At 39.6% G+C, this 27,876-nt stretch overlaps 1 protein-coding gene across 3 annotated transcripts; it reads left to right on the top strand.

Moving 5' to 3' along the window:
• LOC122655791 lies at window positions 1-27,876 on the top strand. 3 transcript variants are annotated; one of them, XM_043850130.1, is made up of 16 exons: window positions 1-160; window positions 688-782; window positions 933-1,046; window positions 6,008-6,112; window positions 6,202-6,273; window positions 22,873-22,985; window positions 23,458-23,595; window positions 24,699-24,767; window positions 25,315-25,402; window positions 25,541-25,612; window positions 25,704-25,804; window positions 26,054-26,171; window positions 26,826-26,885; window positions 26,994-27,104; window positions 27,536-27,664; window positions 27,741-27,876. In XM_043850130.1, exons 1-15 carry the CDS (start codon window positions 64-66, stop codon window positions 27,647-27,649), a joined length of 1,467 nt encoding a protein of 488 aa, XP_043706065.1. In that variant the 5' UTR covers window positions 1-63; the 3' UTR covers window positions 27,650-27,664; window positions 27,741-27,876. The 3 variants fall into 3 exon arrangements, with proteins under 3 accessions (XP_043706065.1, XP_043706064.1, XP_043706063.1); XM_043850129.1 differs by having other exon boundaries at window positions 27,737-27,876; XM_043850128.1 differs by lacking the exon at window positions 27,741-27,876 and having other exon boundaries at window positions 27,536-27,723.

Below are 27,876 nucleotides of genomic sequence, written 5' to 3'. Positions count from 1 at the left end.
CTAACTGTTGTTGGACATCGTTTAATTTAAGAGGGTACCGGGGTTCTCTTCATTTCCGCAGAGATGGATGAAAAGAACAAAGACGTCATTAGGTTGGAGCGGGAATCCGTAATTCCGATTTTGAAGCCTAAGCTTATAATGTCCTTGGCCAACCTCATAGGTACATACATACGTTTTTCCATTTTTTTTTTCTCTCCTTAAATTTCATATTGCAGATTTGTTATTCTTATACTTCGCTATGGGGCTTTCCTGAATTGAATTTCCTCTTCCTCTGGAACAATCCAACACTGTAACTACGTGGATATTGTTGAAGTAGCCAATATTTTTTCGTATCCGTTTTCGAGTCGTAGGTTCTCTTATTTCTTCTGCTACTCAGTATCTTCATTCATATGAATGTTTAGCACCACTTTTATTGCGTATCCCCCACAATTTGTTTTGAGATTTGTGCGATGTTTCGTTTAGTATAATTGCATTTTCTGAAATCTGATTTGGATGTATTTTTTTCCAATATCTTTTCAATCACATGCATGTCTAGCACCATTTTCGTTGTCAGAAAACTGGTTTTCAAAGGGTGTTACTATGTTTCTCATGTAACCTTTCAGCGGTTTAGGTTTGGATCATGTTCTTTCTCGGGTATTGAATCTCTTGACTGGACCTCGATGCCTAAAACTTTTTACTGTCTTGCAGAACATGGTTCTGACCGTGCTGAGTTTATAAAGCTCTGTAAGAGAGTTGAATACACAATTCGAGCTTGGTATTTTCTGCAGTTCGAGGATCTGATGGTACAGCCAAGTTCTCTGTACTATATTCTTTCAGAGGAATGAACCTTTACATTTTGCTGCAATGGATGTTCTGATTAGTCATGTGTCTGCATTGACGTATTTCCTCATTAATATTTGTCTTGGAATTGAATATACATTATGTGTCTGTAGCAATTGTACTCCCTCTTCGACCCTGTTCATGGCTCTAAGAAATTGGCGCAACAGAGTATATCCTCAGAAGAGATCGATATTCTTGAACAGAACTTCCTGACGTACCTGTTTGAGGTGAGCTGATGATTGCATTTTTTTTGGGGGGGGGGTTTATTTTATTTCTACTAGAATGCCTTATATTATATTTCCAAGAAATAATAATATTCAAAAAGAGAGAGAGAAGAAGAAGAATCCATGTAGGGACTAACTTCCTCTTTTGGGATGACTAACCATAGTTCGAGAACTTGCGAGATCTCGTTTTTTTGAGACGTTGAGTCGAGTTGGTATACGAGTCAAAAAATTACTCTTTCTCGGTCGACCCAGATCTCGACACATTTACCTCTTTAAAAGTCACCTAACTCGATAGAACTTGATAGATCTCGATCGAGTTTTGTCCAAAAGCTGTTTTCTTCCCTATTTGAAGGTTGTGACTCATTTTAGCTCTGGATTTGAAGTTGTAACCTGCGGGAGAGTTGATTCAGCTGCACATTTGAAGCAGTGGATCTCACGCCTCATGGAAACAGCTATAACCTAGGATGGGGGACTTGACATGCTGATGACAACTCTTATGTGCTTGTTGTGGAGCACTATATGCAACAGTGCAGCAACACTATGTCATGGGAAGACTATGTGGTACTACTGGGGACTAAATACTTGATTCAAACTCAGTTTATGTGATGATAGTTGTAACTTGTAACATTGTTAAACAGTTTGATGTATCACTTTAACATTTCTAATGCCTATTTAAGTTATTTAGTTATTAATGAAATGTTTTACTTGCTTTCTATTTCTAAATTATGTGTAGTGTAGGGTATTTTAGTACGTCGTCGCCTACCAACTTAGGGTCCGAAGTAAAACTCTTATTTGGACTTTGTTTTTGCAAAATCTGATAATGCCATTGTGTTTAAATGGCCTAAAATATGCTGAATACCAAGTTTCAGACCCAAACTAGGTCTAAAACCCACCGAGTTGAAAAAAAAATGCACCAACTCGACCAAGGTCTCGGTTTTTCCCAGGGTCGAGTTGGGGTCGAGTTCCAAGTTTTAGTATCTTATGACTAACTTACTTAACATTCTTTATTCAAATGAATCATATTCATCAAGTATTGTTTTCAGCTATTAGTTGTACACTTTTTCATGATAAAATATAATTTTATTTTGTCTCCAAAATGGTTGGAAGGAAAGTGAAGGGAGGAAAAATGAGATTAAAAAAAAAATCGTAATTGAACTTTGCCTTCATTTTTCAACCAAATTACTTGGATTCTAATAGGAAATCACGACAGGGTAATGAATATATTTCAATACTTTTTTATTCTTATATTTTATAATATTTTAATAGTTACACAATCATTACAATACAAAATTTTTCATTTTCTTTTCCAAAATTAATTTCATGACCCTTCATTTCCTTTTGCTTATAACCGGATAGAATCCATGTGAAAGAAATCATATCAAAGTTTTAGCAACAGGTGTTTTGAAACTTCTTCCTCATTCCCAGTTATGTTGTTTAGAACTTTCAAGAAGCTATACTAGGCATAAGAATAAGGCTCTCCAAGCTAAAGCCAAATTTCTGGTAACCAAATTCATACAAGCCAAATGTAACTACCTTTTCTTTTGATAAATTAGGTATAGTTCCATGCTATAGTGAAATGCAGTTGTGTGGCTGTCAATTTCCAGGAATATTTATCACATATATTTTTCTATGTTACTGTATACTTTCTTGGCATAAAACCTCAACTACTCTCACTCTTAGGAATCTCTCTCTCACTCTCTCTACCCTTTCTTCAGTAGTATCTTCAGGATATTGACCACCTATAAAGACAATATTGGAGACTATTGTACATGTTCTTGATCAGAGACAATCCTCTACAACTTAATTTAAGGTCAAAACTTAATGTGATGGATGATGGTTGGCAATCTAATAGTTGTTGTTCTTTTGTTTGGCCCCAGAAAGGGGTGGGAGGAGGAGCAAAGATTCGGCCTGTTGGACTGATTGTTAGGGGCATCCCTTTTGTCAAATTATCTTAGCGGCCAGTCCCTACCTACATGTGTGTGACTTGCCATTTTCTGTCAAGACATGAATTGCATATGTTAAATTGTGGAATGCGGAGTCTTTTGGGGTTCTAATTTTTAATGGTTGTTAGAACTGCCTACATTTGTACTGTTTTTTAGGCATTGAAGTTATTCTTGAATCCTTGTTTAATTTTAAACTTAATTTCTTTTCGTCTTTGCCCTCCCCCTAATATTCCCCATTCACCTCTTTTTCCCCACTGCAACTTTCTGGCTAAATCTCACATCACATTTGGGTTAAATTATATCCTACAATGTACAAAAACTTTGCATGACGAAATATGGAGCTGTCTGTCATAGGCTAAAACTGTTCATGTGGTGATACTGAAAAGATTATTAGTTGGCTTAAAAAAGATTGTTATTAAATTTAATTTATGCACCCATAATAAGTTACTCAAAGAAGTAGTAGTAGTACTGCTGTGTAGTGGTCTGAACAAACTATTTCTGCATTTGACAGTATTTCAGGTTTTGTCCATTTCTGAAAAGATCATTAGAAAAATGGGTTGCCGCTTTACATTAGCTACTGCAATTTGTTGAAACTTTAAAGATTTCATTGACTAGCAGTTGGTTTGTTGTATAATCACTTGGGCAATTTAGCATTATAATCATAATGTAAACAGAGATAACACATAATACATAATTGGAACTTGCCACTTGCCAGGTGGTTTTGGATGAGTAAAGTAACCCAAGTTGCTCAAGCTAAGAAGAAAGACAAACACGTCAAGGTAGAAAACATGTATTGGGAAGCATAAAAATGATAAAAATAGTAAAATGGGAAGATTGAAGCTGGAGGAGATATGATGCAATGTGTAGTTTTAGAGTGCTCAAGTTCAACTTATCCCCCATTTCCATTTTTTTTCCTCCTGCCATGCCGATAACTGGTTTTGGTAATCAACACTGGTTTGCCAACAACTGATTGTCAATATAAAATAGCTTGATCAGCAAAGCTCTGTCCTTTGCATTTTCACTCATACACTCATATACCATTCTTTATCAAGAGAACTTTTTTCTCCCATTGTTAGAACAGCACCCATTGCCTATTTAATTATTTATAGATCCTAACTCTATTGTTAAGCAAAACTCTGCTTAGAACACATAAGTATAAAACTTAGCGTACATTTGATAGGAATAAACATACATAAACTTTTTACATCTTTCCTAATTTTACCAATAGGATCTTGAAATAACATAGGCTGATTGGCAAGCTTTAGTGCTTCCCATTGGTTAGTCCAATACAGTCAATAGAATACAGATTTATGGAAGACAGAAACTCAGATACTAAGTATAAGAAAAATAAAAAAAGGAAAGCCTTCCTGGCAAAAATCTTTATTTATTTATTTAGGAATCATTAAGCAATAAAAAAATGTAACCTAGTTTTAATATAAATAAGATTCCCCAATAATTTCTTAAATCTTTCACAATCTTAATATAAAATTCTGTCAATTAAGAACATTAGGAATGTAATTTACCATGAATTTTTTTTTAACTGGATAAAAATAGTAAATTGTGGGTTAATATAAATAGTAAAATCTCAATGTCCTGTTAATAGATGAACAGATGTAGCACATAACTTGCATGTTTGATGTACATTATATTGAAACAAAAACTATTCATTTTATGATGAGGCAGAGCAGCTGATTTAGCATGAAAGCCTGAATAAGCGGTTTTCTACCCTTGCCTACTAAGTTCGGGTGAGATTTGAAAAATTAGAATCAGATTGCTGGAGTTTATTATGGTCTTGAATTGAGGATAACAATTAAATTCTTTAGACTTCTCAAGCACCAGAGTGGATTCAAGTAACAATATTGGGCTTTCAAGATGACTGAAGAGGGTTCTGGTGTAAAGAAATTTAACGATAGTTATTCTCTCGAGATCTTAATTCTAAAAGCCAGTTGTATATATCCTGTTAATGAGGAGAAGTAGTATTTGATCATTTTCTAAATTAAAGAGAAAGTTCTGCTGTCACCAACAAAAAAGGTTCCAAAAGAAGAAAGACAAACATTGAAAACAAAAAGGGTAGAAGAAAGCCAGGGTCCTTTATGCAACTGTACTGAGCATTTGCATCCAAGAAGAGACTTATTTAGATTGTCAAATTCTCAGATCGAAGGTTGACAAGTAGTTTGGAACTGGACTTATAAAGTCTGTACTTTTATTGCTTTCTGAAAAATACCTTCATCCTTAAACTCCCATCCTCCTGTGCGTATTAAATGAAAAGGGAGAAGCTCAGTTGGTTCCTCCCAACTTTGATTCAACAAATTTTAGATGTTTGCGCCTCTGTCTTCAATCAAATTCTGTTACCGTCTACTTGCACTTAATCAGGAACTTGATCTGTAGTTTCTCTCAGCAATTTATATTTTGTGTCAAGGATTCGATCGGTGAACTCTTTAGCCAAAGAGTTGGCTAAGTCAACGGGTGCCATTGGATTTTACTTTATTGTGTTTCAATCCCACTAGCTAGTCTCTTTTGAGGGTCCCCAGCCTGTTGTGGCTGTTGTTGTTGTTGTTGTTGTTGTTGTTGTATTTTAGCTTTGTATCTCCCCCTTCTTTGTTGCAATAGATTTGGTTCTTTATCAAATGAAAAAATAGTCTGTTCAATGTATACTTAAAAGGTGGAGTTTCTCCATTTATGCTGTCATGGCAAAACATAAAATTGATTTATTAACCCAGCATAATCTCGTATCAGGGGATTTTTCCTCCTCTTTTTTTTTTGTTGCCGTGAAAAAATCCTATATGCGGGTGATCCATGGTAGGAACTAGGAAGATATTATTTTTTCCTGCTTTCATTGCCTTTGGGCTGCCAATAGTAGCACCACCTAGATTTTTAATGTTTCATTCAATATCTTATAACATGACGTAGTGGTACTGTAAATTCACTTATGCATAAAGAATTTTTAGTTGATACATGTCTGTTTGTGTGATCTCAATTTTGCCATTTTTCTTCTGGATGTTTTCTTATCTCTTTCCTCAGGTGATGGATAAGAGCAATTTCAAGATAACAACTGATGAGGAGATTGAAGTTGCACAGTCTGGGCAGTATCTCCTAAATCTTCCTATCACTGTAGATAAATCTAAGGTTTGAACCACTTCCTGTATATCTTTTTGACTTTGATTCCTCATATATTCTTGACATTTACTAAAAATGTTTTATTTTGTGGATTGTAGCTTGACACCAAACTTTTGAAAAGGTTTTTTGAAGAGCATCCTCGTGAAAACCTTCCGGATTTTTGTGACAAGGTACTTGTTTCAGTCTAATCATTTAGATGTACAGTTGTACTAACAGGTTTCTATCAAATGCTATAAAAACCATTTACTGGCTTACATTTCCTCTGTTCTGAAGGGAAATATTTATTTAAGTGAACTTTGGACTCTAGAAGTGACCTGTTGACTAAGCTAAAATATATAAACACCCTTCATAGATGACTTGAAGCTATTCTGATTCTGAATTTTATTTTGTTCCTTCAAAGAATAAAGACATGGCCTCACCCTTTAGTTGGCGTGATAGTTGGCAGATGCGAGGGTTGGGAGAGTGGGGTGTCAAAGCACTAGTTGATGGCTACCATAGTTGTCAATACCTCACCTAGGCCCCAAGGCACATCAGAATGGGCAAGGTGTGCTCTTACCTAGTTTTTCACAACTTGTCCTTCGCCTTCAATGCCTTGCCCAGGTCTTGACCTAGGCAGGCACCTTTTTTTTTTCTTTCAAAAAACTGTGTGGTTTAATGCTTTTATAGTGCACCTTGTCCTGTAGGGGGTAAAAATTGAAATATTAGTGTAACTATGGGGTCAAAATAGGAAAAGTAGTATATCTAAGCCCTAGAATCATGGTAATTGGAAAACAAATACTTAATTGATTGTTTATTGCTTATTTTGGTGAATGTTGAATGATCATTGATTGATTGGTGTTTCCTTTTTGAGGGATATTGATTGGTGAATGCTTTACGCCTCCTCTCTAGTGTATACTCCATATTATTACTAAGTAGACCAAATATTAATATAAGTTGGAGGCGCTGGGTTCCTCCTCAGTGTATGCTTCTTCATGTGGACTACAATGTTGGAAAAAAATTCTCACTATTGATTTGGTAACAGGGGGGTGGGGGTGTGTTGAGAATGAGGATATGTGTAAGCTGTGTGGTGTGGACTGGTGGTTACAAATTTCTTGTTTCTCTTTTGATCATGCATTTGAGATTTAGGGAGATGCCTTTTGATCATGAAGGTGGGATGGTTATTTCCTTCTTGTTTTTTCTCTCTACTAGTGGAGTGGTAGGGAGGTCCTTGGGATGTAGGTGATATTTTATGGAAGTTGCTTCCTTTGGCTGTGGTATGGTTTGTTTGGATGGAGACGGAACTTAGTGTGATGCAGTAGCACTCGACTTGTTGGACGAGTATGACCGGGTTGGAAACCCAAGCCAAGACGGAACCATAGTTTGAAAACTTGCCTCGTTTTGGTGTCTTGACCAGGCCGAGATGACTGAAACCTTGAAATTTCGGCAAAATTTCATCGAAACATTGTATTTTTTTTCTGAGTTTTGCTTGGCCATTTAGGGGTGCAAAAGGCCAAAATGAGCGTACCGGAACGAATTGACCGAAATAACTAAAATTTCAATGAAACGGTGCATTTTTTAGACTGAAATGAGAGAGATTCCGAAATGAAATGACCGAATTGGTCGAAATATTGTCTTTTTGGGTTTCGACATTTCATATGATGTTTCGTTTCGGGGGGTTCGAAATTACAAAAATATTCGAACTTTCGGCGGAATTTTGCCTAGTTTTTGAACTATGGACGGAACTGGCCCAACCTAGGTTTTTGGTCTAATAAGGTCTGGTAGTTAGTTTAGTTAGTCCTTATGTCTTTTGTTGTATCATGTTTTGTTTTGTATGGTTGCGTAGAAATAGGAGTTATAGGAATAGGATTGGGTGCAAGTTAGTTTCAATCTTACATTCTAGTCAAGGGTCTTTTGATTTTCGTTTATTTATACCTTGTAATCCATCGTCGAAGACATAGATTTGAAATACCAAGCAAATGTGTTGCTCAACGTGAGAGTGTGGTTACATGATTCTCTCCCTCCCCTGCAACTATTAGATTCCATCTCAGATTTCTCCCTCTTCTCCAACTGGCCCTTCATCAATTTGGTATCAGAGCAAACCTGGCCATGGATCTCTTGTGTTCAACTTTAGAGTTCGTTTGCCCAACAGAAAATTTGTTGCACCTACAGATCGAGTGCGACTCCGAGACGGTGGTGCACAGTGTTCTGAAAGGTGATTTTCCATGGACTTTTCAACAATCATGGCTCTGTCTCTCTATGATTACATCTCTAGCATCAGGTGGCGTATCACACACTGTTACCGTGAGTTGAACATGGTTGCATATGGATTAGCTACGAATGCAGCAAGGTCTCAGCTTTCTATTGGTTGGAGATCCACTCCATCCTATGCCCAATCAGAAGCGGTTGGCCAAGATATACATTTACATGATTTGTCTATCCCTTTCTTGTTGACTCTTTGATGGCAATGCCGAAGGAGGGTCTTCAAGGGAGGTAAGTGTCTGTCCTCTTCCCCTCTGCTGATGGCAATGCCGAAGGTAGAGGTGGGAGGCAGCCCTTTCATTGTATATTAAGCTGGGTATGCCCGGTCAATCCTCTTGTATCTTTTCATATCTTTAATATAATAGTCGCTGACCTTCAAGCAAAAAAAAAAAAAGAAGCTATCACAGACCAGCCAGATAATCTCTGGGGAAGTTTGAGGGTGATGTCTTCATCGAATTCTCCATTTCTCATTATTGTGATGGTGCTTATTGTGAAGTGTTTATTTCTTCTCAACGCATTATTAAATTGGTCGAGAATAGTTGGAAGAACGAAAAAGCGTTGTTGATCATGACAGAAATTTGTACACTCTATAGCCTTTTCACATGCTCCAAACATTCGTTCTTCAAGGATTAGTTGATGAGGTCTGCTCAAAGCCGAAAGAGGCAACACCGATGATGCAGCCTTAACAAGAACAGCCAATAATGGCAACGAAAAGCGAGAAGATTGTGGACAAATACCATCGAAAACCAGTGGAGCCAAAGTCATTCCCATCACGAGTTTGTTCTTCCCCACGATTTTCCAGTCATGGATGCAACCCCAAAGCTTCATATTTTGGATTTTATTTGAGTTGCGGACAAAAAGTCAGCTAGCCCCATTCATGTGCTTTTATTTCTACTGTTCTACAAAATTCGTGGGCGAGTTTTTCACAACACCGGGTGAATTGATGCAAGAGCAGTTCTTTGGACCAGCCTGAACCTATTTGAGAGTTCCGACCGAGAACCAGGCCCGAGTTGGGATTTGGGTCTGGTAGGATAATATTAGTTTATTTATTTACTTATTTGGATTTATCTTGTATATTTTACTTAGGCTAGAGTTCCATTCCATTTTTTATTTTAGAATTTGATTCCATTTAGATTTGGGTTAGATAATTAGGAGTTAGAGTTGGATTTTATTTCTATTTCAGCATTAGACTACAATTAGGAAACTTCAATTTCATTTTTATAAATATGCTTATACACCATTTTATTTTTGGATGAATAACTATATTACCGAACCCCAGGAGGGGGCAGGGAAGAAGCTTATACACCATTTCATTGGGCAGATTAGATGAATGGAATAATGAATTTAGTTTGTGAGAGTCTGTGTGGCTGTGTTCTGAGCTTCCCCCCCTTCCCTCTTCTCTCCCTTCCCTACGGAACTGAAACGCCTTTCAGGTATACCTATTCTTCTTTCTGTTTCTGTAATACTATTTTCTTATTGTCTGAGTTACTAGTTAGAGTGGGAAGAAGCTGTTAGATCTCTCTGGATAGCTGCCTATTCAACCTGAGATTATGCGCGAAGGATTCCCTTCCTCAGGTGACCTAAACCTGAGGATATTGTCCCCGATTCCTTTCTCGTGGTGAGAAACACACCTGCAATCATAACTAGTTCTGTTCTTCCACCAGATTCAGTTACAGATTTTAGATATCTTTCTTTCCCAAGTTATTTCCAGTGATGGTTGAGTGGATTTTGTACCTCCTTGATTCATCAACTTCCATCTGAAACTTCAGACCAATCAGTAACCATAGGATTGAGTTTTCTCACTTGGAATCGAGTTCAAGTGCCAATGGTTCTGTGCACAAGGAAGAAGACGACTCCCTCATCCTTTCACTATTTCAATTCCTTTTGGTTTGTTCCCCACCTTCCAAAGTACCCCTCCCTCTCTCCGTTATTTCTTCCTACCCTTCCTTTTGATTCACTTCCAAGTCTAGCCCTACATAATAAACAGTAATTCCCCAAACAAGGTTTTCGAACCCCGGGATCATCACCAATTTGGAGATTTTACCCATATCCTAACCATGGTGGCCAATAGTGAGGTTCTCCAACAGTTCAACTCCTATAAAAATGAAACCAATATAAAAATTGGCACCCTCTCTGAATGTGTTGATACCCTCACCACAGCTTTCAGTTCCATCCAAACTATGATGGCATCTATGCAAGCTTCCATTGACCGACTGGTGGCTTCAAATAGAAGAAAGAGGCCCATGCAGTCTGGGGATTCTTCCAACTCTGTCCCACAGAGCCCGTCTCATGTTCCACCACCGCCACCACATTATCCACCACCACCATATGGCGCTGGTCAACATGATGATACTCTATATAGAGCTGTAAGAGGAGCAAAGCTGGATGTCCTTGGTTTTTATGGTGACAAAACCCAGAGCAGTACCTTGAGTTCATAATTTGGGGATATTTTTCAGATGGTATGGATTGACTGAGGCTAGAAAGATCTTATTTGCAGAGGCTAAGCTAAAGGCATAGCTGGAGTCTGGTGGATTAAACACCGGCAACAACATCAAACTCGAGGCATTGGGTTAATCACAATTTGGGAATATTTTTCAGATGGTATGGGTTGACTGAGGCTAGAAAGATCTTATTTGCAGAGGCTAAGCTAAAGGCATAGCTGGAGTCTGGTGAATCAAACACCAGCAACAACATCAAACTCGAGGCATCGGGTTAATCACTACTTGGTCTAAGATGAGTGAAGCCATGAACTGGAGATTCCTGCCTATCAACTACAAGCAGTGCATGCACCTCAAGTTTGCACAGTTGAGACAAGAAAGCCTGATAGTTGAGTATGTGGCCAGATTTTATTACTTAGCCACTCGATCTAATTTTTGATGGGATGAGGAGGTATTGGTGGCATAGTTCCGCAATGGTTTGAACCCTCAGATCAATTTTGCACTAGCATCCACTTGACTGCCCACCATAGTACTAAATCTCGTTTCATTCCGGTGTTTCGGTCGTAATATGGTATTTTTTCCGTGGGTGTTAAATGCCAAAAATGACCGAGATTTCCGAAATTTCTGAAACGAGATGAACGAAATTATTGAGATTTCCGGAACAAGATGACTGAAATTTCACCGAAATTTTTGAAATATTCGAAATATTGCATTTTTCAATTCAATGTTGCATTTCGTTTCGACTTAACCGAGATACTCGAAATTCTTGAAATCTCGACCGAGGTGAAACGAGTTTTAGTACTATGCTGCCCACAATAGATGATGTTGTATAGGTGGCATATCAAGTAGAAGAAAGTCTAAAGCAGCCATACACTCAGAAGACTTTTGTAGATACTTTTCCTAGGGGTGATAGTTCTAGTTAGCAACAGTCTTCTGTCCAGGAAAAATCATTCAGCAAACCACCGGCTAGTGGTTCATCTATGGCATCTTCATGGCCTAATCAATCATATTCTCCACCTCGGCGTGATTTGACAAACCTCTTGTGATGCCAAAGGCTGTCATTCAGTGTTTTTCGTGCAGAGGGTACGAATATATTAGTGCTCAGTGTCCCAACTGTTTGGTAGCTTTATTGATAAGGATTTTTTTTATACTTTATGTTCTAGAAGAGCAACTGACTTTTGAGACAGTTAATTTGGAGGCAGAGTGTGTGCGGGGTGAAGTCAATAACAATAACAGTGATGACGAGCGACACCCTTGTTATGTTCTTTGTCCTGTTTTGACCACTAACAAGATCACTGAGGATGACGATTGGTGCCACAACAGTATCTTCCAGACCCGCATGAATTGCAATGACCAATTATGTAGCATGGTGATCGATGGTGGTGGTTGCACTAATGTCATCTTTGAAGATGTTGTTCGTAAGCTAGGATTGTAGACAGAGCCACATCCAAATCCCTACAAAGTTGCACAGATGAACACCACTAGTTGATGCAGATTCATCACCGAAATGGACTTGTTTTATTAGTCATAAGTCTATGGTTGGGTTCTATACATGTTGGGCCTTTGGTCCATTGGGTTTTTAATGTAATAGGCCAGGGTAATAAGTTACATACGGGATTTCCGTTTTTTAGGACTTAGTTTCTTATACTTAGTTATTTTTAGGTTGTTTTGGGTTAGCTCAATTGAACCAATTCTATGTGGTTTAATTTAAGTTGCATCTCTTATTTATTCTTAGCTAATAATTTAGTAGAGTCAACATCAGCCTTAAGGTAATAACTTTTATCTTTATTTATTTCTTTAGCTAACTTGAGTCATAGACTTGTTAGGACTCAAGTTTGACTAGGTTGTTGGTAGTAGAGTTGGCTAAGGATTTGTCCAAGCCTACTCTCCAAGTCCAACTAAAATTCTCTCTTTTTTTTAAGGCTATAAAATAACCATGCTTGGAGAGCTCTTTTGAGACACGAATTTAGAAACTTTGCTGTTGTTGCATGCTCTTCTTCTCCCGTGAAGAACTCTTGTGTTTGATCAAGAAACCCCCGGTGTGTGATCAAGGTAGATTGGTGTAAAGCCTGGGTGGATGTTCTATTGTTCATGTTCTTGTGCTTCTATTCATATGCTGGATTTGTTAATTCTATTTCCTAAATTCTGGCATTAACAAGTAAGTTCAGACCTTGAATTTTTCTGCAACTCATGTTCTACCCAGAATTTCCATGTTGCATGTATTTTGAGATTAAGCAATCCGACCATTAGAATCCTCCAAGATTTTGATCATATGCTCAGAAACCCTAATGATGAACTCGATATGCATTTGACCTAATTCTGACCTGTCGATCTTGACTTATTCATGCTATTCTGCCCTTGTTCCTGTTATAGCTTATGTTTATGACTGAATCAATTATGGTTTCCTGCATCAATTATTTCTCCATTTAGCAGAATCGATTACACATTCATAACCCCATTCATATTCCTGTTTTTATTTTTATTTTTGGTAATATTCATATCCCTGATTCCAGATCTTTAATTTCCTTAGTTAAATTACTGTTTTACCCCTGGTCTTAATTATTGTTTGTTACTTGATCGAATACTGATTTCAGGTTCTGTTTACTTCCTATTTCATAACAGAATTCAGTATAGGTTGACTACCCTGTTTTCTGTTCTTGTTTGTTGGTTTATTACCAAAGTACCCTTCTCGTAGATCTGCTAGGATTAGCCCCTATATTCTGAATTATTCTTTAATTTAACTATCTTGTTATTGGTACTACTTGAGTCATCAATTCAGTCCGACATTATAATCTCATGATTACTGATAGGTGTTTGCTCACATACTCTATTGGTGGATTCATGGATACAGTACAATGTGACGTCCTCCCTTTGAAGGTGTGTCAGATTCTTCTTAGTCGACCGTGGCTGTTTGATAAGAAGGCACAATATTGTGGGTATGCGAATACCTACTCTTTCAAGCATGACAACAAAGAAATGAAGTCTCTTCCCCCTAAAGATCTCTCCGACATTAAGCTCAAGAAGGTAGCGGGATCATTCCTCCTCCAACGTGTTGACTCGGATGGTCTCCTTGGTCCATCGAGTTCTTTTCAAAGGAGGAGAATTGATGCAGTAGCACTCAACTGGTTAGACCATTATGACCAGTTTTGGAAACCCAAGCCCAGACAGAACCGGCCTAACCCATGTTTTTGGTCTAATAAGGGCTGGTAGTTAGTTTAGTTAGTCAAGTAATTTTAACATAGAGGTACTTATAAGACAAGTCATTACAGAAAGATTCACCGCAGTTCATTGGATGGAAGGGGAACAGGACTTCAAGAGAAGCATGTTTATTTCATTAGGATGAGAACTGCTTGAGTTAGGGGGATTCGATGACGGATCCTCCCGCCGCAAGGGGGGATCGACCACCGGTGGCCTCTGGTGGCGCTACGGGACGTCCTTTTGCTTCGGTTGTTGCGGCAGATCCTCTCACGCATGGGTATACCCCAGTAATTGAAATCAAAACCCCTTCGCTGCACATGGGGCTCCTGCGATCTTCTTCTCTGATGCAGAAATCGCCAAGTCCATTGAACCGTTTCAGATGGCTTTGGTGGCTAAATGCGCCTATGGAAGGCCAGCCCTGTTTGACATCAAGAAAGCACTCCAGGCATCGTTCCACCTTGCAGCAGATGTGCAAATATCCACGTTGGATTCACGCCACTTGCTACTGCACTTCATCAACCACTCGGATTATGTGCGAGTATGGCTGAAGGACCATCTGATGATCAAGGGTTTCCCCTTCCGTTTCTTCAAGTGGACTCGTTTCTTCAAAGCAGGAACAGATTCGCCGGTGGTCCCGGTGTGGGTGTCGTTCCCCAAACTGCCGATAAATCTTTACCACGGGAATTTTTTCCTTTCGGTAGCTGGAGCAGTTGGAGAAGTGTTGAGAATAGATGGGGCAACGACAGGTTGCACGAGAACAATGGCGGCTAGAGCTTGCGTTGAGGTCGATGTTCGCTCGGCGCTACCTGATCGGATATGGATTGGCTGCGGCTCGTCGGGGTTCTACCAAAGGGTGGTGTTTGAAAAATTGCCGTCTTCTGCTTGGCCTGCTCCAAGTTGGGGCATGTTAGAGAGCATTGTCGCAAGGAGATCAAAGGGGGTTTGGTGCAGGCAATTAATCCAGCGGCCGTGGGGAAGAACCAGTAAGGGGTGGGTTTGGAAGGGGTGATAACTGAGGAGAATGCAAAAGCAGTGGTGGTGGTTTCGGACACAGAGGAGGTGGCTTTGAACGTGGGCAAAGGAGAGGCACCATTAGTGCAGAATTCCGGTGAAGGCACAAGTGCTATACAGGTAGGGGAGGTTGGAATGCTCCCCAAGTTGCTGCCAAGGGTGGCGTTCCACCACCTTCAATGGTGGTTGTGTGTGGAGGAGATGGTTATCCGGCAGCCGGCCAGGGTGGCAAGGGGATGAAACGAATTTCACAAGTTCAAGATTCAAATTTAAATTTTGAAACCATTGGAGAGAATAGAGGGAAGTCGGTTATTGTTGATAATGATTTTGCATTGTTGGCGGACTTGGAGGAGGATACGTTGGAGTCCAATAGTGAAGATTTTGGTGCTAATTTGGTAGGTAAAGATTTATCTATCAAAGATATTAATCATCATGATCCCAGTGTGGACTCTCATACAGTTGTAGATGAGGATGATGAGGTGGAGATTGAGTTGGGAAAGGACTCTTTATCTTCAAATAAGGAATTTAAAAGTTATGAGGAGGTGGAGGTTGAGGTGGGAAAGGAGTCTTTATGTTCATATAAGGAGCGCTCAACTCACGTGGGTGGGTCGGAAGGAGTGGACTCGGGCCTAAATATGGGTATGGGTTCTGCTTGTGTATCTGGGGCAGATGTGAGTGGGTCGGAGTATGACCAATTTGATCATGAGATGCAAGGTGTGTTGTTAAATTCGTGTCCAAAACCCAGTTTAAAACCCGATCTAACCACCGGTCTGGTTTGAACCTTTTGTGTAGAACCGGGAGTGGAGTACGCTCGTGAATTGTGGGTCATAATACTCAAGCCATCACACAAGATTGTAGACCGCAAAACAGGGGAAGTCCTCGAGGAAAGATCCACCATCAGAGACAGGGGGAAAATCGTCCACGAAAGCATAGTCTTGGAATTCCCTTATGATGGGGATCCGCGGGGCCCGCACCTGAATCGCCCTTATCCACTTAGCGATGACTGGGAGTAAGTCACTATCCGAATAATTCATGCCTATGCATGACCATTAATAAGCATAAGAACTAGAATGGGCTTGGGCTTAGGTGCTTAGCCTCTTTCTATTTGTAACTAGAACTTAGGACATGGGCCATGGGCCCAAGTGGATCCAATGGCCCAATGACTTAAACTAGACCTTGGGCTTATACCTAACCAAACAAGCTCCTAAGCAAATGGACCTAAGGACTTGAGACTAACCAAACAAGACCTAATGCCTAGATGGGTTATTAAAGACCCAAAACTACTATTCACCTCACATTACAATCCTAAATCGTGGAGAGGAGAGGAGAAAAAGAAAGAAGAAGAGGAGAAGAAAAAAGAAGAAGAAGAAAGAAGAAGAGGAAGAAGGAAGGAGAAGGGAGAAGTATGGTAGAGCACAAGCTATCATCATCAACCCTTGGTGAGTCTCTTTCTCTCTCTCTCTCTCTCTCTCCATCTCTCTTTCCCTAATTCTATTACCTAGGGTTTGAATCGGTTGAGTACACCTTGAGTGCTCCATCTACTCAATTGGAAGGCCATTAATGGCTGACCTTGTGTCTCGTGGGGGTACCTAACCTCACATTGAGCCTCTCTCCCTCTACATCTATTCCTATTAACTAGGGTTTTGGGAATGAACTACCATTGATGGATCATTACTTACCTAAGTAAAGAAGCCATGAATGGATAGTATCATTCTTAAGTAATGAGAGCCAATGAACCCTTATGATTTCTATTTCACCTTAAACCCTTCCCCATTGATAAGCCCTAAGTGGGGTTTTACCTCCATTTATGGGTTTCACCAACCATTTATGGAAAACCCTAGGTGTGAGGTAGAAATCGATGAGTTTTCTTAACAAGGCAAACCCATGAGTTCCCTTCCCATGTGCATTTTAATGGAGGAAAACCCAATCAATCGATCATTGGGTTTACAAACCCATGTTGGGGGTGTGCTATGGTACCTTGATTGAGTTGTTTTGATGGCCAAAGAGACCTCTAAAAACCCCTAAGAATACCCCATTTTACCCCAAGGTAAAACCATTCTCAGAATGGCATGAACAGCAAGACTGGCACATGGACAGGCACATGCAAGTGCCAGTCCCTGAGAAACTAGATCTACAGGTGGGAAGTCCGAGAGGGACAGGCACATGCAAGTGCCAGTCCTTGAGAAACTAGATCTGCCGGTCCCTGAGAGGGACAGACACATGGACAGGCACATGCAAGTGCCAGTCCCTGAGAACCTAGATCTACCGGTGGGAAGTCCGAGAGGGACAGGCACATGGACAGGCACATGATATAGACTTGCTGTATGTGCCGGTCCCCTATTTCAGCCTTGTTTGATAACTTATGGGGCCCAACTTTTCTAGCCCTAAGGCACTAATCTCTCCCCACGTTGTACACCCTCTTTAGGTTGACTGACCCGGCTCGGGGACGTATTAGTACGTGGGACAGTGTACTTGGCATCAAACGCCGATTTGAAGAACTCCGTACTGACGATTGACTAAGAATCAAGGTGAGTGAGTTAAGCAAACGTCTTAATTTATGGAATGTTTGTGTGTCGTGTCTTGCGAATGCCATTCATGCATGTATGTTGTAATATATAATTATTGGTAAGATATAGGACGATATAAATGTTTAGATGTTGATAGGACTTTACATTCTTGTCTTGCGATATTATTTATTTTATTGCACTATGGTGCGAATGGTATTGGATTTAGTTATGGGACTAGGGTGCCGGTTGGTGCTGGACCTGGAGATTCCATAATATGGACTCACTTATGGCATGTAGATCTAGGGCTTCGGAAGCGGGATCCAAGTGCCGGTGGGTGCTGAGCTTGAGATTGTCGTACTTGAAATTGCATTAGAGTTGTCCATTGCATTAGGTGGAAACGGGATGGTGACCGACCGACTACCTTCGGTATTCACATCTCGTACTTGTATACGTACGTATGGGCTCGAGAGGCAAGAGGATAGCCGGCCGACCGTATTTCGGTATCTATGGACTCGGCCTCTGGCCTATGCACATGCGTATCTCACTCATATAATAGGTGAATGCTGGCTAGGATAAATGTTTATCCAGTACTATGACCCTTACCGACAGGGGGTTAGGTGTCGGTCAAATCCGTGGGTTCCGACCGTTATTTGGGTATACCCACCCGGGAAGTTCGGGCACCGACCGTATTTTGGGCCGAACGCCAGGACGGGATTTGACTTGGGGGTTTGCGTATATCTCTTGGTGGAGACCGGTACGGCAGGCTTCCAGCGCAACTCGGGTTTGTCATCGCCGGTATACCATCCGTTTATGGTACCGATGTCGGGGATGCTACCTAAGGTGTTGCTATAGTACTATACCTGACTTAGTTGTGTGTTAGGTGGATAACAATAAAACTATACATCATCATTCATTCATGTAGCATGATTGTAAATTGTATGTGATGTACGGTCTACCTTGGTGGTATGGGACACCTTGGTATCCGTCCATCATGTATGGTTTGCAGTCAACCCCATTCATTATTATTATTGTGTATGCTTGTGTGGCTTAGCCACTCATTGGGCTCAGTTGGAGCTCACTCCTCGAGGAAACATATTTTTAGTTGATGCAGGTACATTCGAGCAGGATGGCGCAGAGCTCAAGACTCCTGAAGAAGGTCATGAAGAGTGGTGGACTCCGGAGTATGAGGATCATGGACCGGAGTGCTACTGTGAGATGTGTTCCACGAGGGAACAGTGATTCTTGGCTGGTGGCCATCTTTTGTTACACTTTGATAAACTATCTTTTGTTTCAAAGGTGTATTCTTTTTATTCCTTTCTTGATAGGTGTATTTATTATACAGTGATAATACATTGATCCTGATTGGAACGAATTGTACTTGAAGGGGTAAACTTGAATAGACAATATTTTATATGCTATCACCTAGCTTCTGCTAACTCTGATGTTATTAATATTAATCATTTCCTTTTACCTATTATTTGTCGTTGTGAATGAGTTAGTCTTGGATACTACATCAGTGATTCTGGTGGTTGGAGAGCGTAGTTTGTATGCTCCAGTTGCATTTCCCGTGGTTCAGGGATGGGGGTGTAACATGTGTGGACTCAGGTGTTGGGTTGAACAAGGCATAATGGCCGTAGGAATGCCCCTCGAGGTGGTCGAATGAGTAGCCGTATGGCAACTCCAGTTATTGGTAGAGCTCGTCGTCAAAAGAAGGCAAAGCCTAGTGTTATAGCGGTGGACACGGCAGTAGAACAACCCTTGGTTGAAAAGGAGATTTCATCTCCCTTTTCACCAGAGGAGGAGGCTCTTTTGGCTAGTGTGGCTTTTGATGGACCTGGTGTATATACTGGGATCCCCCGAAGATCAAATAGGACAAGGATCCCCTCGGTGCGCCTCGCAGAGCCTTCGTAGGCTTGTTTTATTGTTTCTCTTGGGTTAGCTCTCGCCAATATGGTTAAGGACTGAGTTCCCCCTGTTTAGTTTTAGCTTTCTTTGCCAGTTTTCTGTCTTAGGCTTGTTTGGCCCCTTTTATATATTCAATAAAGATGTGGACTGGTGGGAGAGTTAGTTATATAAAAAAAGAAAAACAAAAAAAGAGTTAGTTTAGTTAGTCTTTATGTCTTTTGTTTTATCATGTTTTGTTTTGTATGGGTTACGTAGGAATAGAGATAGAGAGATAGAGTTTGGGTGTAAGTTAGTTTCAGTCTTACATTCTAGTTCGGAGTCTCTTGGTTTTCGTCTTTTTATACCTTGTAATCCATCGTTGGAGAAACAAATTTGAAATACAAAGTGAATGGTTTGCTCAACGTGAGGGTGTGGTTACGTGATTCTCTCCCTCCCCTGCAACTCTGAGATTCCATCTCAGATTTCTCCCTCTTCTCTAGCCGGCCTCCACCATAATGTCATTGAAAACAAAGAGGAATTAGCTCTATTGGTATCAAGGAAGAGCCTCATATTGGTGTCTTTTTGGTTTTCTGGGGTGTCAGATTTCTGTGATTTCAATGTATACACTATATGGGATGATTGTGATACTTTTGCAAATGAGATGGGCTAAATGCTCGGGAAAGAATTGTATTTATCACAGTGGCTGGGTAGGGTGAACTTTCTTGCAAGGGTTGTAGCAGGTCCCTTGTGGTCATCTTAATTGTTCAACACCTTAATGTACAGATCGCTTCATTTTCATATTCAATTCTTCTGACCTTTTATAAGAAAAATATTAACATAACTTGGTCAAAATTTTAGTAAACTACTAAACTATAAGTACAAAATAACCGAAAGGTTCTAAACTAAACCTGTTTTATCCACACGCTGATCAGTGAGGCCTCGTCTAGGCGACCTCCTTGACACCTATGCTCCAAAGCTTGACTCCTGGCCAGCACCTTGGCTCACCTTGCTGCCATGACAACTATGATGGCTACCACTAGGAGACCATCCATGCAAAAATTTTATTTAATTAGGTCGAATTATCATTTTTTCATGTATTATTTCCACATCTTTTCTACCTGAATAGTGGTAGATAGGATAGCTATGGTCATCCTATGGGATCTTGGTAATGTAGTCCTAGGTTGGTAGAGGACCAACTAGGTGCCGGTACAATAGGATCTGCTATGAACTGGTAATCCGATTGGGGCAGAAAATGGTTTTAGGTCAAAATTAGGGTTAGGGTTTGAGGTGTTGGTTATGCTAGGTAGGTGTAGGGGAGTCTATCAGTTAAGGTCCTGAGATGGTTTGATGAGTGGAATTGTGTAAACTAGAGTGGCAGCAGGTTAGGGTTTCGGGTTTTCAGAAAGTGTGAAGTGAGGGGATCTAGGGTTTAGAGAGGGTGTATAGGGAATTCCTTTGGGTCGAGTTCTCCTCTAGGGCAGAGGGTTCGATCCAAAATTGGGACAGAATGGTTGGCTAGTTTGGTCTGTGGTAATATTAGGGTTTGGGTTTTAGTAGGGTGATGGAGGATCTAGGGTTTGGCTGGATGAAAGGGGGCTGAAGTGTGGATCGAGTGTAGGGGCTATGCTGGTGGTGTTGTGATTTAAGTTTGGAGTAATTCTGATGGTGGAATAGGTCTGGACAGAACTAAGAGTGTGAAAAGGTATAAAAAAAAAAGGGGGGGGAATGATAGGGTTGGGGCTGTGGAGGATTAGGAGAAGAAGTATGTGGTTGGGGAAGTCTCAAACTTACTTGCAGTTGCAGAGAATAATCGGCAGCAGCAGTAACTTGAGTAAAAATAGAAGCTTGAACAAAAAACCTGAAGGAGAGCTTGAGCGAACCACCCGGGCTTCACACCGCAAGGTGTCGATTGGATCACAACAATCCCACCAGCTTTGATCAGACACAAAGCAAACCTTCACAGTGGAAGAGAAGCAGCAGCAGCTTGCAATAGCAGTTTTAATTCTCAAAAGTGGAGTATGAAGAGCTCCATGGTTTCTATTGATTAAATAATGGCCTAAGGGCCTTACACCTTTTCAGCCTAGGAGTATTACTACCCCTAGCCGACTTAACTAGTCCACCTCCCTCTCTAAATCCTGGGAATGTGGAGTGAACCCAAAAACAGAAGAAAAATTACATAAAATAAAAAGTGGTGACTTAAGTCACTTAAATTGAACCACTGGTTCAACCAGGTTGGGCCGGTTCAATTTAAAAACATAAAAACTCTTAAAAAAAAACTATGGAACTAGTACTACTACTAGTAGTTCTACTACTACTACTTGGGCAGCAGCTTCTTGTTCCTCTTCTTCTTGCGGATGTAGTGCTTCAGCTCTGCATCACTTGGTAGTAGTGAAAATCTCTTGGGAGGGCCCATATGGCATTTTATGGTTTGGGTTAGAGAGAAGGAAGAAGAAGAATGAAGAGGAGAAGGAAAGAAGGGGACTAGGATAAAGGGAAAGAGATGGCAGGTTCTGTTATACACTAGATTTTGTTATGCATGTACTGTTTCCTTTTTTTGCGGTTTGAAGGGAAGGGGAGGTTCTGGTTTAGATAGAGGGCTTGGAAGTTGGAATGAACAGGGCGGGCTTTGGGGGGCTGGTTAAGGGTAGGAATGAGTTCTTTGGGTGTAGGAGGATGCACCTTGACCTTATGGGTGTCTCTCCAATAATTGGAAAGGTGAAGCATCTCTCTGGTGGGTGGATATTAAATTTACAAGGCTTGTAGTTTAAATCTGTTGATGTTGGAATAGCATCTAAAAATGTTCATATAACAGATATGGTATAGGAAAGGAGAAATATCTTTTGAAGCTCTGCTTATCTTCATGGTTGAAAGATTTGAAGCATAGTAAATTACAATTTTGAGCACTGCACTATAACAAACTTCTATTGATTATGCCACTGAACCTTTATTATATAACTGTTGCTCTGTGGTTTGTCTCTCTTGTCTTTGTCCAAATTCATGTACATGCTTTTTGCAGCTATCCCGCATGTCTTGATGTTTTGGCATCTTTGACTCTGTTTTTGGTTTTTGCATCTGGCCCTTCACACTATTTGATCCTTTGAATCCTTACTGCTGGCATTGTAAAACATAAATTCCAATTGGTTTAGGAAGATAAATTCATAAAAATACTCTCAGCTTAACATTGAATTAATAGATATGCCATTTCACTAGCCACTATTAAATGAAGCATCTTTCTGGCAGACAATCAACAGCTTAAAAATGATGGAAGGAGGAGCAGAAGTTGGTGAAGTTAGTATAAAGGAATATTAGTTGGCTAAAATGAAATGGAAATTAATTTAGAGAAGTGGAAACTGAGGGTATTTCAAAGTTCTTTAATGTCAGGGTATGGATGCAAAAACCAATGGACATAGATGCAAAAATTGAAAACTATGGGAAACGTTCAAATATATTCCTAGCTTTATACTAATATTGGGTACACTATGTGCATGAGTAGTACGTAATCTTCCGTCGGGGCATTGGAATTGACCGAACAACTGATTACTTTTTCATGGAGAAATTGGATATGCTCATTGCACGTTTATGGGGATGGCTTCTCAGAGTAACCGGGTAAGAGTTTCTTTTCCTTGCAACTTTGATTATCTGTCATGTTATATTATTTGGAAGAGTTATTTTCTTGAGAATTCATGTTTATTAAAATTTGAGGTTGGATGATGTTAAAGTCTTGGAATGTCGCTGCAATACTAGGTTTGAGATATTATAGAAGAGGGGGGGGGGAGTTGCAATCCTTTTCCTTGTTGATGAGCTGGGATCAAATCCATGATTTAGGCTTGTCCCAAGTAGACCTATCAATTGATAGGGGGCTGCTCCTGAAGCACTAAAGTTGATATTATGTTTTAAAACATCAAAATTGTTAACTTGTCAACATGTTTTATGAGGGAATGTGGTATTATTGATAATTAAATTGTTAGTAATGATCATCATAAATCTAATGAAAATTATTTTGAGTTCCAATGACCATATTGCTTCATTCGGAAGTATGAAGTAAGCTTTAATTTTTTGTGAACTATGGTGGTTGCAGAGTACAACGTATTTTGTCCAGAAAGCCAAATGTGCAACAACAGCAACAAGATCCAAAGAAAACTGATGAAATTATCCTTGAAGGGGAGCAAGATGACCTAAGTGTTGAACGGATACGAATTGAAAATATGCAGCTCAGGTTGGAATCCAACTCAACTCAACTCAACTAAGCCCTTTTTCCCCCAACTAAATGTGTTCGGCTAGGTGAATTTTGTTCCACCATTCAACTCTATTTAAGGTCATCTTAGGTTTGAACTGTATCCTAATTATTGGGATGGGGTGAGAATAGTAATGGTACCTTAATGTATCTGCCGTTCCATAACTCTATGCATATTTTCATGTGTAATAGACATTTTATGTTATAAATAGAGAGTTGTATTGGTGACCTTTGTTTGATTAGGGATAGAATCGGTCCCGACCAATGCTGATCTGGATAAGGTGATTCAATCCATTCAAAAACACATTTTTATCAACAATTCGGAAGAAATAACCTTACGGTCAAGAATTTCAGAATTTACTTTTCTCTTTTGACTGCGTTTTTATAGCTGTAAATTATTTTACAGGATTTATTGAAAACCAATACGAAATTGTATAAGGATTAGAAAGAAGGAACATGTTTTATCGTAATGCAATACAAAAAGTTGGAAAACAACGTCCACTTCAAAATTCAGAATGTGGTTTTCATAAAATAGTGATGGTATCTTTGGTACTCTTGGCACCCATAGAAGAATCCACCCCCATCATATGGCTGGATTCTTTCCCCCACTGAATCATGTTCAAATATGCTTATTGGTCATGCACAACCAAAAAAATGCCAAATAGCAGAAAAATATAAAAGAAAATTTATAAATAATAATTAAGCAAAAGGTCTTGTCCACGGTTCGCGCACAAGACCTTGGATGGGGGGCAAAAGCCCCATAGAAATGACAAATGCACCTGCACAGAATCTCCCGTGCATCGACCCCTTCCCCTAATAATTATTCTGTAAAATATTTTACAGTGAAAAAAATGCGCCTTAGGTCTATATCAGTGTTATCAATATTTTTTTTTGGGGGGGGGGGAGGGGGGAGGGCAGGGCTGCTTATGAATGTATATATGTATGTGTGCACATGCATAGCGCACAAGAAAAATGTTGAACCATCTCACTAACTAAGTTTGATAAAATCCAATAATCACCCTGGTTGGGGGTGCTTATGTCGGATGTGGGATATTTAATGCCATTTTCATACGGTGTCTCTCCAGCTTGCGTAACCTGCTTAGCAAAATCACAATTCAAGAGCCAACTTTTGACAGGATGATTGTTGTATACAGGTATAGACCTTTTATCTAGTTATTAATCTTTAAATGCTTTATATAGTTAAATTGAAAAATAGAATCTCATTGTGTATACAGAGCTTTTACTATCAAAACCATTGCCATAAGCTTATAATATGGAGTTTGGGCATATATTACCATTGATGAAAAGGATTTCAAGAGAGTATACAAATTTATATGTTTATATAAGGAAAGGGAAGTAGTTCTCTGTCTGGTAGCTTAGTGTACGCTAACACTCCCTGCGTCTATCTCTCTCTCCTCCCACAACAACGGGGGAGATATGTCATTCATTGGGGAAAGAGAGAGATAGACTCAGGGAAGAGCTAGCGTACGCTACACTCCCGGACACAGTTCATTTTCCCATAAAGAAAATGTATTTTTCAAAAGATTCACCATTTGATGGTTCCAACCGAAAAAGAGTTCTCAGTTCAAGCAGGTTGTGATAACCAGTCTATTTATCAATTTATCAATTTCCTTTTAGGATCTGAAATATTACAAGTAAGTTCATAGAATTTCATGTCCTTTCTCCCTCGACATTCTACAGGCAAGCAAGTCCAAACACCAAAACAGATCGAGGAATATATGTGAAACATTTTAAAAACATTCCCATGGCTGATATGGAAATAGTTCTGGTGAGTTTTACAGTTCCTTAACCTCCTCCATCCCTCACGGTTTCATTTCCTGATGAGTGTTTTTACTGTAATGAGTGTTACAGTTGTGTTCAGTCAATCAGCTGATATTGTTTTTTTTTTTCTTCTTATATTTAATAGCCAGAGAAGAAAAATCCAAGTTTGACACCAATGGATTGGGTCAAGTTCCTTGTTTCAGCTGTCGTTGGGCTGGTCAGTTATTTAATGTCCTTGAAGATTGATGTGTATCATTCTTTATTTTGATCATGCTAATTCTGATGCACCTGCGATTTCTTTATTTCAGGTTGCCCTTGTTAGTTCACTTGAAATGCCTAAAGCTGATGTTTGGGTCATTATTGCCATCCTCTCTGGACTGGTTGGCTACTGTGCAAAGATCTACTTCACGTTAAGTGTTGAGCTATTGTTTCTTATGAATTGGATGTGTTTGGGTACTTGCACTAGCTAGTTCATTGATGGGCAATGCACATGCTGACAGAGGGATCTCATTGGTTAGAGCAACCGAATTGGGTTTCCCACTGTCCATACAGTGTAATAGGACCCGTGCTTTCATTACAGTTAGATTTATGATACTGTACTCTTGCTGTGCCCGAGTTCCTGATCACTTATATGTTTCATGTTATCCAATTTGTGTAGGTTTCAGCAGAACATGGTCACATATCAGAACTTGATTACACAATCCATGTATGACAAACAATTGGACAGTGGGAAGGGCACTCTTCTTCACTTGTGTGATGATGTGATTCAACAAGAAGTAGGCACCAAGCGAGAATATTTTTTTCTTCTTAATATAGATCCATAAGAAAGACCTCTAATTGAAAACTTGGAATGGATTTGAATTGGACTCTCCATGTGTGCTCATTGTTGAGATGGCGTCAAACTTCTCAGTGAAACCTTGCAAGTTTGAAAAGTCTTCTAAGCTGACCTGGTTTTTCAGTCATTGAGTTCTCAGTGGATTCTAGAATCTATGGTGTTAGGATTTGCTGGGTATTTTTCAAGTGCTTATTAAATTTTGACAACATCTTAGTGGTGTTTGGGAGGAGGGGGGGGGGGGGGAGTAGTCAGGAAACCCAGATATTTAGCAGTTCACTTGACAGACTTGGATTTTTTTGGGCCTACATAGTGTGTCCACTCCTTAAAATTAGTTCATGCCAAAGTCACTGAGGGTTTGGATGAATGATGACTGTCTGAATCAACAGAGTTCTTTTCTATCATGACCTGCAAAGCAATACCAATACAACCATTAGCATTGTATTACATTTTCCTTTTAGCAACAATTGTTTCTTTATTTATTATTTCATTAAGTATGAGCCGCCCATCATAATCCATTTTGCCCGAGTCAAATTTGAACACCCAGCAAGTGAATCACGAGTTTCTCACCTTTGTGCACCATAATCTGAATATGCAGGTCAAAGAGGTTATCATTGCTTTCTTTATTTTGATGGAACAGGGTAAAGCTACAAAAGAGGTATGTATTTCTAATATATACAATCTCTAGAACATGTATTTCTCATATATACAATCTCTAGAACATTTGAATATGGAAGTTGATTACTTTTGATGCTTTGATACGTAGGATCTTGACCGACAGTGTGAAGAACTAATTGAAGAAGAGTTTGGTGAGCGATGCAACTTTGAAGTGGATGATGCTGTCCAAAAATTGGAGAAGCTGGGCATTGTTAGTAGGGTGAGTTTTACATCGGTATTTCTATTTTCCAATTATCACTGGGATAGCTCTTGTGAGATTGCCTATGCAGAAAAGCAAACCAATTGGGTGATCTCGATCTGTTGTCATGTTTTGGTCTACAAATGGTATTGAAAATGGGATCTTACTCATTGATAAAAGTACTCCTGTCTTCATCCATGTTGGCATGTGTCATAATGTGAAAAGAAGTAACAAGTAATTCAAATACACAGAGATAATCTTTAAATTCATAAGCTGACAAAAGAACCTCTTTCTAAGTTTTGAATCTGGTGGAGCGAGAAAAAAAAAAATGATCCCTCCAGTGCTGTAAGTGCAAAATAAAGAATGGGAATGAGTAGCCTGTCCTGCTATATGTTCAAAGAATATTTTGAGCCTGCATCTTTAAATGACAACTGGAAAATCTGTAAATTCAGGATACTATTGGAAGATATTACTGCGTAACCTTGAAGCGTGCTAATGAGATCATTGGCACCACTACGGAGGAACTTGTGCTCAAGGCAAGACAAGGAACTATTAATGCTGCTTAACATTGTCTTTGGAAGGTAAGTTTCTTCTCTCAATGTATTCGAGTAGTTGAAGGAAGCCATAACTAATTTTTCAAATGACAATTGCAGGCAGGAAGAATTGTGATTTCCACTCAATAGATCAAGCGTATCATGTTAATGGATGGTTTTGTATAGTTCCTTCGAATCCACTTCATTCTTTTGTTTGCATATCTATTAACTTTGTGACCAGCTCTGAATCTAAATGCGGC

This window comes from Telopea speciosissima, chromosome 3 (assembly GCF_018873765.1).
Source record: "Telopea speciosissima isolate NSW1024214 ecotype Mountain lineage chromosome 3, Tspe_v1, whole genome shotgun sequence".
NCBI lineage: Eukaryota > Viridiplantae > Streptophyta > Magnoliopsida > Proteales > Proteaceae > Telopea > Telopea speciosissima.
This window is presented reverse-complemented; position numbering and strand designations above follow the sequence as displayed.